Raw genomic sequence first — 15,850 nt, forward strand, 5'->3', positions numbered from 1 at the left:
GGTACATACAGTGCTAAGATTTTTATTCCATAAATTTTCATGTGATATGTGATAAACATTCACCATCAAGCAATGCTCCCACTGCTAACGAATTCCTCTAAAATTATGCTGATTCTTCTGAGTAAACAACAGAGGTATCAATAAATCATTAGGGGAAAAAAACAGATTCATTCAAACCAATTCTGCTTAAAAATCATGGACTTCTTTCCCCAATTTAAACTAATGTCATAGCTATAATTGTTAAAATTCTTCCCTACGCTAATCACAAAAACCTAATCTTAGCAAAAAAGACAATGGAATCAATTTTTTATTGCTTTTCCTGAACAATAAAAATGTGCAAATGCTTCATTTTGTTCCTGGTTAGCTGTCATTTTCTGGTTCTTTTTCACTAAGCTGATCTCTGGGTTGCCCATGTTTCAGGAGGGAACCTTTATAACAGTGATAATCCAACTGAAGGCTTAAAACTTCTAAATCCCTAATTAGAGACAAACTTAATCTGATAATTTCATACCTTCAAATTCTGGGATGAAACTGGCTTGCTTGTTCTCTCTCATGTCCATTGATCTTTGTCACATCTTTCAGTCTAATTTTTCTTCTTTTTTAATCCTTTTCATTACACTTGCTTACCATAAGCCGTTACTCACTGTTTCGCCAGATAGCTATTCATGGTGCTATTCCATAGCAAGGAAGGGCCACTGTGCTGTCCTCACAAAAGTCGATGGCAAAATTCCCACTCACAGCAGAAGAAATGAATTGTTGCTCTGATACATTTTAACTGAAATGTTAATGCTGGACTCCCAGCTAATTAAGTGCCCTGTCATTATGCTACTTTGCCTTTGTTAATTTTCTACTTCTCTGGCTTGAAATACTTGAATACTCCAAGAAATTGAGTTTTCTCTCTTCTCTTCTTTCCCTTGAAACCAGCAAGCACATTTCTTTTCTTTTAAGATGTAATATTATATTTCTTACCATCCATGCTGTGACAAAATCTCCCATCCAAGTCCCAACTGCAGCTACCTTCATAAAATTTTCATTCCTGATGCCCATGAAGTCTGTTATAATGTATGCACTGTGGAAACAAGAACACAGACTGTAAGCTATACACATTTGCTTAATGAAGTTATAAAGAACACGCTTTAGTGGCAAAATTTATGACCAGCTGTGAAAGATTTCCTGTTTTTTCATATATCTGAGTCTTGACATCAAACTGGACCAGGATGGGTCAATTCCAATTAGAAAAGGAAATGCGTTTTTACAGCCCATATCTCTTTTGAAGGTGCTAAGATAACGACAGAAAAAGGCTTTAGGATTACGTAAGGCTTTTGGAAATATAAACCATTTTACACTTTTTACCTCTTCCTTTGTACAAATGGAATTGCAACATTCTTGGAAATGATGACTTTGCAAAATCTTTATGAAGATAAATGAAAATCTTTTGGTTCTCTTTAAAAAGATAATGGAGCCACTTGACTTTTCCCTCTACCAGTTATAGAACCACGTCTTTTTAACACAACAGTGTAAGCAAGCTTTTCAGAATTTCAGTGAGATATCACTGCTTCTGGATTTATACTATGTATTTTCATAGGTATATGTTAAATCCAAAAGATTTAACATATCCATTATGTTAAATAATGCAACACGTAGGATGTAAAATCTCACGTAGTAGTTTAACTTCTACTTTCACGTTCATCATAGAATCATAGAATCATAGAATAGTTAGGGTTGGAAAGGACCTCAAGATCATCTAGTTCCAATCCCCCTGCCATGGGCAGGGACACCTCACACTAAACCATCCAACACAAGGCTTCATCCAACCTGGCCTTGAACGCCGCCAGGGATGGAGCACTCACAACCTCCCTGGGCAACCGACTCCAGTGTCTCACCACCCTAACAGGAAAGAATTTCCTCCTTATATCCAATTTAAACTTCCCCTGTTTAAGTTTTAACCCGTTGCCCCTTGTCCTGTCACTACAGTCCCTGACGAAGAGTCCCTCCCCAGCATCCCTATAGGCCCCCTTCAGGTACTGGAAGGCTGCTCTGAGGTCTCCACGCAGCCTTCTCTTCTCCAGGCTGAACAGCCCCAACTTCCTCAGCCTGTCTTCATACGGGAGGTGCTCGAGTCCCCTGATCATCCTCGTAGCCCTCCTCTGGACTTAAATCAAGATGCTTTAAGGATAATTAAGAAGGTAAAGTTACTTGTGCTGGACTAAAAGCATTTTGAAAAAATCATAGCCTTTAATATACTGAATATCCTTTGCTAAAATGCTTTTATAGTGTTTAAAAAGAGATGACTCTCCTCAAGAGCTAACACATTGAATAATGATAGCAATTATATTTGAACTTCCCAAGTGGTATCTTTGTTTTCAAGATATCTGTAAACATTGCTTATACAATGTTATGCCTATTTAATGGTGCACTCAAGTGACCTAGCTGCATGTAATAACTTTCTTGAGCATTGTGTTATCCATTATTCAAATTCTACTCCTATTCTAGAATCATAGCATTACAGTATCTTAGAATGGTTAAGGAAGGGACCTTAAAGATCATACAGTTCCAAGCCCACTGCTATGGGCAGGGACACCTCACACTATACCAGGTTGCTCAAGGTCCTGTCCAACCTGGCCTTAAACACTTCCAGGAATGGGCCAGCCACAGCTTCCCTGGGCAACATGTTCTTGTGTCTCACCACTTATATACCAAGAGTTGTAATAACTAGGACCTAACAAACCATATCCCTGCAACTGGACCAGTACAATCTGATCCCGCTTTCTGGGGTAGTCCTGTTAAAATCTAAGTATTTGATCAGGATAGAGGATCTTCTTGGCACAAATCCACACACAGCATCATCTTACTTCTTATATACAAGTTAATATGTTCTTGAGTAGAAATATTACTATCACTTCACTATATACATCATGACCTTTCAGCTAGTGTGTCACTAACAAAAACACCATCCTTTTTTTTTTGTCTGTTGAACAGTATATAAATGCTGGCTCAGATTTTCTGCTGCAATTAAAAAGCAAACCCACATTTTTGTCCAAGCTGGTATTAATAATGCTGCATGTGCACATGTAGATAATAAGATCATCAATATTCTAAATTCACTGTATTGTAAATAAGGATGTAAGAATACAAGAAAAGCTACACTGCACGGGGTCAGTCTAAAGTCTTCCTCTTCTAAGGTCTTGTCTCCAAGAGAAGGCAACAGCAGACACCTAGGGAAGACAGTGAGAATAGGCAAGCACACCCCTTCCACATATATTCCCCCAGATTCTTTGTAACAGGGAAACATTTGTAATTCCCTTTCTTCCTGGATATGCTGGTTTTGTAACATCTGTGAAGGTGAAAAGTTATCAAGTCTGCCTTCCCTAACAAGCTGACTCATTAACAAAGAAGGGATGACAATAAATGTCAGATGTAAGGATGGCCCCCCAAACCAAACAATATCGTTATCTTTTTCGTCAGCACAAAACACATACAAAAACCACTCACCTTTTTATTTCCATTTCTCAAATGCATTATACTATCTCATATGCATTATACATGATCACAGGTGTACAGAAACTAAATAAACAATTGCACAATGCTCCTGAATAACAGACCACTTGGGTAACTCCTACAGCCCCATCACATCTAGTGGGGCTGCCACAACCACCCATGGCAGGCTGATGTACAGAAGATCCAAAAAGGCTGAGAGGGCACTGATCACTGAATGTAGATATTAACAAGTAGAAGATATATCAAACCAGACATAAGCTATTTTTTTGATGGAAGTTGAAATTCTGCATGTAGTCACTTGTTTTTATGAATGTCAGAAGTACCTGAAGGCTTATAACAAGGTCAGATGAGCCGAAATACACAGAAAAGCCTTGAAAGCACCAGATCACCCTAATAGTCCTTTTTGTAATTTGAAACATGAGCATTTAAAACACGAAAGCATCCAAGAAACCTAGTACAAACTGTTCATTGTAGTCTATAAGTAATTAAGGCCTAAATTAAATACGTAAATTGACAGACTATTTTACCACTTGAGAGTTAAAATAGCATGCTAGTATAAAGAAACTCTTAAGAACAATCTGTGCATATCTTAAGTGCATTTACTGTTTATAATACACCTACAACCTTTTATGGAACAGGGAAAATATTTTTAGCACTTTCATTATCTCATTAAAAATACTAGTGAAATACACTGCTATTTTATTAAATATTAGCATTACATCCTGTGTCTCTTATGCTCTCTGCAGTATTATTTTCATTTCAAAGCACAAAGAAAAATTGATATTTTTTTTAATATAGATTTCTGGCTGTTAAAAATGAAGAAAAAAAAAACCAACTCCATTTTTAATGTTCAGGTTTTAGTTTAAATATAAATGAGAGTGACTGACATTTTCGAAAAAGCCATGCTTGCCTGATGATGTTACCAGGACACATATTTTGACAGTACAAAAAGTAACATTAATTCTATTGTGGAAATATGCCCACTTTTTTCCTAGCTTTAGCTAGTGAATAGAGCAGTTTTCATTAACTGGTTGGTCTGCTTCCTGTCTAGGACCCTTGTCTGCACCCTGCAGGAGGGCTAACAGCTGTTCAGTTCCAGTTAAATGGTCAGCCCAGATTTTCTATATCTTGTCAACAGACTTCTGATTTCTTTGCTGCACTTTTATTCCATAGCAAGACACATCCATATTGTGTGAATAGCGCAATCTAAGAAAACACTGAGTGGAAAAACACAAGAGCACATAACAGTAAAAAACGCTTCAGAAATGGACAGGATAAGTGTAAATAACTAAAGCCTGAGGGGCCAATATCTGTGAATATTACAGACAAAGGACAAGTTTGCAACTGGGACTTGGGACAAACCCACTGTTAGTCTTTGACAGTAAGACTGCAAAGGGAAATTTCCCTGGCTTTGCAGCTTCCAGTCTACCATCATAAGGCGCTGCCTACATCCATGTTGTTGCAAAAGATAAGTCAGCAGCAGTGACTCAGTAAAAAGATATATAAGATCAATGTATTTGATCACTTTTCTGGAGCTGGCAGATGAGTGTGCACAGAACAGACAAAAGAGGGAAAGAATAGCACTAGCCCAGAGAAATTTTCAAAGAAAGATATCAGAGCATTGCTTTAAAGAAGGCTGACACTTTGGCAGCTGCTAAAATGGCACACAATCTGAAAGCAAATGGGATGTTTCAAATTTTTAGTTGGGTAAAGATAATAACACTGTGGTGTTATCAAGATCATTCTATGCACTGGAATTAAAGTCATGGTGGAAACTCAGTGCTGAGATGGTTTATTCTCGACCATCAAAGTAATCTAAAACAGGGATGTAGCTTGAATTTAGACATATAAATTTAAGTGCACACCAGGGATCCACACTCTCAATGGAGCCTAGTCAGAATAGCAGATGCAGATTAGAGCATGATTTGTCTTTAATGCAACTGTGGACATGCTGGGTGAAGGATTTGTTTGCCTTATGCTGCGGCAAAATGGGTAGCGTGTCAAAACAGCATGTTTACTTATCAGAAGGCATTGCTAAACCTACATGACTAGATAATTCCAGGTGCTGTGACGTAACCTGGTCTCCAGAAGATAATCCAAAGAGATTTGGATCTCTTGTAAGTCCCATGACATATCTGACAACCCACACACATTTGAAGTGAACCCCCGATCTCCACAGAATGCAATGACAGCATGAACATAGCGGAAGTTTTAGTTGCCTTTTAATGCCACTTTAGTGGCCTTGATGCATCTTAACTACACTTCAGCTGGCTCTTTGTACACTCTAGGGTATCAGAGGCACTAGGCTGGCACATAGCACAAAGGTCGTGTTCTTTACAGGCTACAAGAATAGCATCCATAGAGAACGGTAATTTAAGGCTCTTCAAAAACGAGGTGAAGTATATGTATCTTTAATATTGAGTGATAGGAAGTCTGTACATGTTCTGGTATGTGCTTTTGTGAGGCAGCTTTATTATCTGGCATTCTGTCTACATGGAACTTGTCTTCCTTGGTGTACCTGACAAAGTGAAATACCTTGACAATGATTAACAAGTGACAGCATGGGAGTTCAAGCTGGCTGCAAATAAGTATGTGTTTAGACACCCCACCCCAAGCTTCTTTAAATTTAGCAGAGGCAAAGAGTAGCAGAAAAATGAAAACATTCATAAAAGAGAGCAGATATGTTGCTTATTCGTATTTGTCACTCTAAAATGACAGAATAGCAAATGAGACACTTGGTAGCACTTCGCTTAACTGAAAAGCCATCCTCTCCTGCTAGGAACTGATGTCAAAGCCACAGGGAACTGGAAGATACACAGAAACAAGACCTGCTGCCCTACAAATTGTCATGCCATAATGAGAATGGCATAGAATCGTAGAATCATAGAACAGTTAGGGCTGGAAAGGACCATAAGATCATCTAGTTCCAACCCCCCTGCCATGGGCAGGGACACCTCACACTAAACCATCCCACACAAGGCTTCATCCAACCTGGCCTTGAACACCACCAGGGATGGAGCATTCACAACTTCCTTGGGCAACCCATTCCAGTGCCTCACCACCCTAACAGGAAAGAACTTCCTCCTTATATCCAATCTAAACTTCCCCTGTTTAGGTTTTAACCTGTTACCCATTATCTTATCACTAGAGTCCCCAGTGAAGAGTCCCTCCCCAGCATCCTTATAGGCCCCCTTCAGATGAGGTCTCTACTCAGCCTTCTCTTCTCAAGGCTGAACAGCCCCAGCTTTCTCTTAGATACCTACAAACAGTACAGAGAGCACCACAGCTAGCTATACAGTCCCTAACCATCCCCTGCACACACTTTAGAGATGAAGTTTCTTCTGTAGCACCGGAATAGAGAGAATTAAAAGGCACTGAACCAGGAATTTTGCTTGATGAGGTATCAAAGAGGTAAGAGACACAAGAAGCTCAGCAGGTTCATCTCCAAGACACAGAAAAACTAGGATGCGAAAAGGGCTTGGCCATAAGACAAATGCATGGCAGAACACCTGAGACTAACGGATTGATGCTGTAACTGAGCACATGGGTTTTTTTAAATAAGGCAACAGAACTGTGATTCTGAAAACCTCTGCTCATCAGCCTACAAGCCCGAGGGCTGCCTAAATTACGCTGATGACTTGGCTTTTAAAGCTCCCAAGCCATTTGAAGTTCTGCTGCTAGGCATGTATAGGAGCTGCTTGCTCTCCACAGGAATAAGCCATTGGCTTCTAGCTCACATCCTATATTGACTGATATCCGTAAAGTGGTTAATCCTCCACTTGCTTTGCCTCTGAAGCTCCATCTGTGAAGTGTTTTGCAAGCCTGCCTATAAGACAAGGCCCATTGAAAAATGCAGCAAATTCCATTTCTGTCTGTTAATGCAGAAGAGATGCACGCATGTAGCTTAAATGGTAGGGGACACAAGAGACCCAATCCCTATTCCAAGGGACACTGGTTCAATGTGTTTCAGAGTTATAGAATTGCATCTCACTGTCACTCTCGATGAGAAAAGTAAAGGTGATGAAAAACTCCTATTAGAATAGTATTATTTTTGTATATGCCACTCTCTAAGAGCATGAGAAATATGTATTTCAGCCTCTTGCAGACAAGGGATGAATGAGTCTGTGGATCCCATTTCCTGTACAAGTATTGTCTTCCACACATAAAACAGGCATTTCCTTTCCACCACTTTTAGAGAAGTGGAATGGATGCCACTGGTCAGGATAGGAGCTTGGACTAGATCACAAGTACAGTCCCAATTAAGGTGCTTCAATCAAGCTGGGACAGGATACATTCCTGTCCTTATATAGCTTCTTTACTGCAAATTGTAGAAGTTTCTTGTTCCCTGTGTGGGTTTTCATGGATCCCATAACAATAACCTTCAAGAACTTGATGTCCAATAGAGTCTGGACTTCTCTTGAGGAAGCAGGATACAGATTAACCTTTGCCTAATGATGCTAGTCTTCCTAAACTGTCTCCATAATCAGTGGATTTTACAGCTATTCAGAGTAGGATGTTAATTTAGATGATTTTCACATACGGCAACACTGAGGGCCAACAGCTTACTTCCAAAGAACTTGCAAAAGGTAACTCATTATGGCAGGGCTACTGCCAGGGGATGTGACAGCCTGCACCTCTCTGGGGAAATCTTAGGGGTCTGAAATTTCAAGAGTATTAAGGACTTCCACTATGGAAGGAATGCGCACTTTTGGGCTAAAGGTAAATTCTGGTGAGTGCTGGCACATGCTCCCAGTTAGTTTAAATGACAGAAGTTGCTACACCTACTTTTTCTTATGCCAAACCTTAAATGGCATAAATAAAACCAGAGACAACCAGTGGCTGAGTTGGGAATTTAACCCAGATCAGCAACTTTCTCCATCATTATGTTAAGTGCTTTGATGAAAATGATGTACTACAGCTACATACTTCACTGCAAAGCACTTCCTTTGGACTGGATAGTCTTGGGTAAAGCATAAAAGGTGCCTAACGAATGCAACAAATTGATTTTTCAAATTTGTTATCTCTCTGAGATATATTTTCCAAATATTCCAGATTTTTTGCTATTCTTGTGCAATGTGTTTCATCACATGTATATTCTCTTTAGTCAGAGAAAAGAAAAACAGCTGCAGAGTGCATTTAGCATCTTTCTGCAGCAAATGTTAACGCTACTCAGCCAAGGACAGGTTTGCCTGAAACACTTTTGATGCTATTGTGCTAATAGATCAATGCTCACCTAAATATCCATAGCACAGCCTTAACCAGCCCCATCACACAATCACACAGACACAAGCACTGCAGCTCTACATATCTAGCTGTTTATGCTGTTAATGCATAAGTTGTTTTTCTTGTAGCAATGAAACAAAGGGTTGCCTCTTACATGCCTCTTTGATACTACAGGAGAGGATTATGGTATTTACATACTGCCAAAGAAGGTAAGAGAACTGTATCGTTTTCTAGCATCTCTTTTACTAGGCTAGTAAAAATCCACAAGACTGTAGTACAAGCTGGTACATTTCATGCCTTACTTGATTGACTCCATTTGCCTATATACTATGCTATCAAAATAGTTTTACAGTAAAAAGGCCCAAAAGCAAGCACAGGTGCCCAGGAACACAAACAAGACAACTAGCCCTAGGCATACTCATTCTGAGGGTTTAAAGAGGACCTTGACTCATCAAGCTGTAGCACACTGTGCAGATCGAGGAGTGAGTTTGCAGTCTCAGCCCTGGCTGTATGCATTCTGAGAAGGATAATGAGTGCTGATTTTCACAAGCTGCTAAATGACACACGTGTACATTGAAGAAAAATGTATACTCAGTTTCTAAAATTTAGAAAAAATACATAAACTGTTTTATGGTTTTTTTTTACATTTGTTAAATATAAAATAAAAAAAAATGTAGGTTCGCTTATCTTGAACTACAGATTATTTATTTGATGAGTGGCACTTTATAAATAGCAACTAAAATTGGAAAGTAACATTAACAAATTCAGAGAGACGAAGGAATGTAACAGGCGATGCATTTGGGAAGGTTAAGTTAGGTTAGTAAATTAGCAAGAGAGAGATGCAGTAAAATATTTTCTTTTAAATAAATAATTATTTAAATAAATACTTGTTTTTAAACTTGGCAAGATAGTAGTAAGAACGGCTTCGAACAACGCTTCACTGGCTGAACTCTTCGGAATGGGACACGGCTTACACACATCCATTCCCAGAGTTGACATTTCAGTACAGCTAAGGATAGATGTGCTGCAAGATTCTCAGAACTGGCAGTTGCAAGAAAAAAAAGATTCACTTTGAAAAAGAAAAAAGAACTGCTCATATCATTGCCAGAATACAAACAAAATGGAATGATGTAGTTGGAGCTTTACCACTTCGATGAAGTGATTTGATAACATTTAAAACTTCTGTGAATTCCAGCAAAAAAATTGTACTTTCTATCTATTTCAGTCTTAGGGATGGCGCAAAAGTTTCAGAGCATTATTATAATGCTGAATAAACTGGTAACTGCAGCATTATTGCTATTCAGAAAGGGAAAATTAGAACAATTTGAGCTTGCTATAAAACACTGAATGGACTGTTCTTGTAAGTAGAAGCCCAACTGGGAAAGAGGAAGCAGAAATATATTTTAGAAAATTATAGTAGGAATTTGTGATTATTAGCAGATAACGCAACTTTACATATTAATAATTTTTTACTTATTAAACTTCCCTGAACCACTGATAAACTTTTTTGTTTTAAAGTAAAATAGCGAAATGCTAGAAAACTACAAACATGTCGTAAGTTAGCAAATTGTAACAAAGAAATGGTGGCACAGAATCTCTGCTGACAGATTCTCATCAATCATAACTGAAAAGAATTTGAACTGGCTCTGAAAAAATTTGTAAGCCCATAATGTAAAATAAAATTGTGACATTTTCTCACTAGTTTATTCAATAATTTATTATAAACAAAGTTGATGTTTTTGCTTATTTAATGGCAATGTTTTAAGGCTTTATAAAGACTAATATTAGTTCGAATTTTCAAGGGTCTACTGTAGTAACTGGATGAAGCAAGCACCGTGTGCCTTCTTTCAATACTTTATTTTCAGGGACTACTGATACCCTGCAGCTGAATGACAAGAGGCCAAAGGATTGTCCATTCAGCATGAACCAGGGGACTTCTAGTGTATTACTGAACACCAGAAGACGTTGCAAAACCCTCCATATTTGTGACTGGAATGAGGTAAGCTGCTTCTCTACAGCAAACACAGGACCACTAGTTGAAGCTCTTAGATGGAGTCTGAATTTCAGAAGTAATTGGTCTGCATATGAATGCTATTTTTAAAGCAGTGAAGACTGACATATGATTCACCTTACAATTTGCATTGAAGTACATGAACATGCAGTGAAGGTGTGTAATTGCTGCTAAATAGGCTAAAATGGTTTTGTTTTGTTGGTTTGGGTTGGGTTTTTTTACTACATCAGTACAGTGTGGTAAATTTTAATTTTGACATTTCTGTTTCCAGAGTTTTGCTGCAGAGATATGTCAGAGTATCTGAAGCAGAGGAGACATCCTTTATAGGCTAGAAGGTGATTTCCCTGACACACAGGCTTTAAATGACAATTTCAAATCCATTCACATTATCTTTTACGTAAGATATGAAGACATTCAACTTGGCTTGTGTGCTTGCACTGCCAGTGCTGATGGTACCTCTGCCTCTTTCTTCAAAATTATCAGGAGTAAAAAATGGTCAGGAGTATTCTATTATGATTATAAAATGGCAGGTTGTCAGTCTGCAATCACTTGAAGGAACATATTGCTTTTAATAGAAATAAACATCTGAAAATATGAATGTATTTGCAAAATGCAAAAACCTTGCCAGTTCCCAAACTGAAAATAATCTTTTGGTTTAATTTAAAAATGAAGTTATTTGTACCTAGAAATTTTTAGCTTGATTTCACAGAATCACAGAATCACAGACTGGTTTGGGTTGGAGGGGACCTTGAAGGTGATCTAATTCCAACCTCCTCTTTTAACCAGCTACTACAATCATTCTAGCTTTCTTTCCAGATCTGCATACCATAAGCATTTTCATTATTTTAATTTCTTTTGCTGGTTTGGGACACAACACCCTTCTAATCTGCAAAAGTTCTTGGGAGACACAAAAAATGTTTTATGTCCAAATCACTTTGCATTGGTATTTAGTGTGCAAGTTTTTTCTTTCAGAAAAATGTCTTTCTACCTTAAAATGCAACACCGAATAAGGTCAGATATTCCTTTAGAGAATTCGGACTTTAGCTACAGATATGAAAATGTTCATCTTTCAACAGTAAGGCAATTTAAGCCTTAATTACATCTGAACAGTATCAAAATCAATTTCCACCTTTCCATTTTCTATTTAAATATTATTTTTTCATGAGAAATTACTCATGTTTTCTCATGAACCAAGTCCACAGTATATAAGCAAAGTTGTGAGAGAATGACTGTGTAGGTCCCTGCCCTGGATTTACCAGGTTTACCAATAATGACTATTTTGAAATTGTCTAAACAAACTTTGGACTTTGTACCACAACTGTTCGAATTGTAAAAAATACTACAGAAGTGTCAAGGTTGTAGAACACATTATTCAACTAAACTGATTGTTTTTAATAAGTGTTTATTTGAATTATACTCTATAAAGACAGTAATATTTGAAAGGAATGAGTTAGGGTTAAGACCAGTCAGTGATAACATCTGAGACTGAATGGATGGATGGTCAGGCACAGCCCTGTTACTTGAACGAGTAGAAAGGAGATTGGATTTCATGGAAGTCTGAGGGTAAAATGAAAATTTCTTAAGTATTAGATTATTGTCAGATCCATCAAACAAGCAATTAGTAATAATTTAACAAAGCAGATAAAATCACAGAAAATTAGGTTGGGTGCTAACTCAAAGGATGAACTTATCCAACTGCCCATGTTAAACAGGGCTAACTGGCATTAAATTAGATTGCTCAAAGCCTTATTTATGCTGAAAGATTGTTTATTTATTTAAACTTATCTATGTATGTCTAAATATTTTATCAAAAGCAAAGTTAATATTACTTAGATGGCTGAACAAAATTTAAAATGCCACGAGAGAATGAGTGCACCTCACAACAGAATGCTCCAGATTTCCAGTGGTCTCTTTTGATTATGCCAAGTCATCATCCATTTAACACAGTGCTAAAATACTCAAATATCTGGCACAGAATACTTCTGCAGGCAGCCAAGCTTTTCCTCTTCCTATCCCATCATTAGAGTTCAATAAAATAATACATATGCTGCTATAGATCTCCCTGAACAGTTTGAAGAAGGAAGACAGCACCTAACTTTAAACTCTGTATCATTATGTAGTTTAGTATTTGTTAAATATCCTCCAACAAATAAGGCAAATGTAGGGATTTTATATTAATATTAATGATACAGAATTTAACCATACACATTGGCATATATTGCTTATGTGGCATATATTGCTTATGCAGAAAATAAATTATTTTTTTTTGACACTGAGAGAACAAGTAAAGATGCTAAGAGTAAAGTGAAATTAAAATATAAACTCTTTTTCCTGTGGGATCTTTGTGCTATATAGAGGCAAAGCCTGAAAAAATGTGGAGCAAAGGCCCTTGAAAAATCACTGCTTAGTTGCTTCTTTGTGAACACTAATGGCTCTCATGCCTACTCCAATGGGTGCTGAGATCCCTCGGCATGCCGAGTTATTAAATGCTGAATTTGACAAGGGCCACAGAGAGACCATCAGTCATCCAAACTAAAGAAAATCATATGTGATAGGGGAAACAAAACATTAAAAAATACTTAAAAGAATGGAGAAAGGTAGAACTTGAAAACTGGACTGGCAAAGTTAATGGAAGGGAACTGACAAGATGAGTACATGCACAAATGCAGAAAGACATTTAAAATACTTGAAAAGGAAGGAAGGCCAGACCCCAGAATGGGACAGATGTGATCACAATCCTCAAATGTTTTTAGGAAAAGTGTTTAGACCCAGCTGCATTTTGTTGTTTCTTTTGTAAAGACTCAGCTGTCGAGGATCTCAGCACTGTAGAGCAAGTCTCACCGCAAGAGGAAAAACAGGGAGATGCTTCCTTCCTTGAAAAGCCTTCACTTAAAATCTTAATTTCAAACCAAGGAATAGGTCAAAGCTCTCTATATTGTCCTTATAATGCTTATCGATGGTTACAGATGCTTTGCTGCATTAGGGTGTATGCAGATAAAAGAAGACAAACTGCAAATTGTTTAAAGAATTTAGAGCATATACTAGTGTGCAATGGTACAAATAACTGCACAGGGGTCTTATGAAGACTGAAAAGGGCATTACCATGTCAGCCTTACTAGGCTAAAAGCTAAAAAGGCTAAAAGGCTAAAAAGGCTAAAAAAGCTAAAAGGAAATGTGTTGGCAGAAGCAACAATTCAGCCAAAAAAACCCAAGAGTTTATTCAGATGGAGAATGGATACTCGAATTCAATACAGCCACAAATGAGCCCTAAGAAGCTTCTGAAGCACTTTCTCTACAAATGGTTTGTTGTAAAACTATATCCAATTTCTACAGTCTGTATACACATAGCCAACACTCTGGATAAAGTGAATCAGGAAACTCTTACGTAAGAAAAAGTTATTCTTTAAAGCTCTGTACAGATGCAAAAGAACACGATATCTTTCTGTTCTCTATGTTTGTTTTAGTATCTGTTAAAGATGACTGGTGTACATCAGTCTTGCTGCAGTCTACAAAGCCAGACTGAGATGATATAGAAATTGTTGGAGTTCTTAAGAAAAAATGATCTACCGTGCTTACAGGTACCTTTGAGAAGAAACGGAAGGAAAATGTGGCACGACAACTCAGGAGCTGGTCTGAGGTTTTGGTTGGCTTCTCTCATAATGCAGTAACAACACCAGATTGCAGAGCAGATGGAAAAGAACTAGACTTCAAGCAATGTACAAATTACCAAATCAAGGAGATGACTGCTTTTTTACTATATCACTTGAAAATGGTATATAAAGAACAACTGGGTCTAGGGCCAGTCATCTGATAAGAGCTGGCATATAATCACATCAGAGAACTTTGCATGGAAAATGCAGGGAAGAATACAGCCTGTTCTTCCAGTTCTTGGCAGACAAAGCAAACACCTTTATCGTGACTGCTTGACCATCCGATGGCTGATATCATCTGAAAGAGTCTGACACTGGATATGCTACAAATTTTCTCTGTCTTGCACTGACTGCTATATTTCCTGCTCCTCACGCTGCTCAGCATTTTAGATAAACGTATCATTGAAACAAAGGGGGAAAATTATCAGGAGCTGTTTGAGGATTTTGTCCTCAAATTGACATAACTACATCGCAGACTGTCCATTTTACAATACAGTCTCCTTTTAATGACTTGAAAATGAATTATCAGAAGACAGACACATCAGACCCATACCCTACAAGTGTTTGCTCAGGCACTATCACTTGTAGTACAAGGTTAAGATACACAGATGGAAAGAAAACACAAATTGTGGTGTAAACTTCCTCCTCAGAAAGCATATTCTCCTATTTTTTCCCAAGTAAAGGACTAGCACATCACAAAACAATGTAGAGAGAGATACATGCACTGCATTTTTGCTACCCAGTCACTAAACTTTCATGGGTTTGATGGTTTTGGCTATTTTTTAAGGTCAGTTGGTTAAAATACTGGGTTTCATCTCAACTTCAGACTTTAAAAAACAGTCTCAATTTCAGCTAGTAATCCTAGGATCACCCAGAAGAGTCCATTTCTCTCCACAATCAATATAGAAAAATAATGTAATTCATCAGACTTATCTTAAACATCTGCATTGGGTCTGGCTGGGATGGAGTTCATTTTCTTTACAGCAGCTCATATGGTGCTGGTTTTTAGATATGTGACCAAAATGGTGTTGATAACACACTAACGCTGCCTACAAAGGTTAACTTTCAAGAACATCTCTGAATCAGATGAATCACCTTCTGGAGATTTCAGTTCAGTTAAATGTAAAAGTAGTTGGTTAACTACTTTAAAGCGTCATTAATAATCATACCTTGACATCTTTACATTGGATGCATGCAAATCTTCAGGAACAATGCCAACGTATTTTGCAGCAAGTAGTTTCTTAGTTTACTTATTGATTATGCAGGAGATTTTGTAATTAAATTCTGATATTCTACATTGATGAATGGAAGAAATAGAAGGTTGCTGGATGGCTCTGCAGAGCAATTATAAACCCTTCTCTCTGCTCAGAAGCAACACTGAAAAAGTACTCCCTGCATTCTGAAACAAGTTGAGGACATAAGAATGCTTAGAAGTGCCTGCTCTGAAGCAGACAAAACAGAATGTAAT

The 15,850-nt window shown here is 37.7% G+C and overlaps 1 protein-coding gene across 3 annotated transcripts in view; it reads right to left on the bottom strand.

The window, feature by feature from the left end:
• TMEM117 (transmembrane protein 117) overlaps positions 1 to 15,850 on the bottom strand; it is a 230,536-nt gene that overhangs the window by 124,319 nt on the left and 90,367 nt on the right. For all 3 annotated transcript variants that reach the window (XM_065664945.1, XM_065664953.1, XM_065664948.1), the window contains one exon: positions 970 to 1,069. In XM_065664945.1, the coding sequence (XP_065521017.1) occupies positions 970 to 1,069 (100 nt within the window). The remainder of the gene's footprint in view (positions 1 to 969; positions 1,070 to 15,850) is intronic.

The sequence above is a fragment of the Lathamus discolor genome, chromosome 1 (genome assembly GCF_037157495.1).
Source record: "Lathamus discolor isolate bLatDis1 chromosome 1, bLatDis1.hap1, whole genome shotgun sequence".
Classification (NCBI taxonomy): Eukaryota; Metazoa; Chordata; class Aves; order Psittaciformes; family Psittacidae; genus Lathamus; species Lathamus discolor.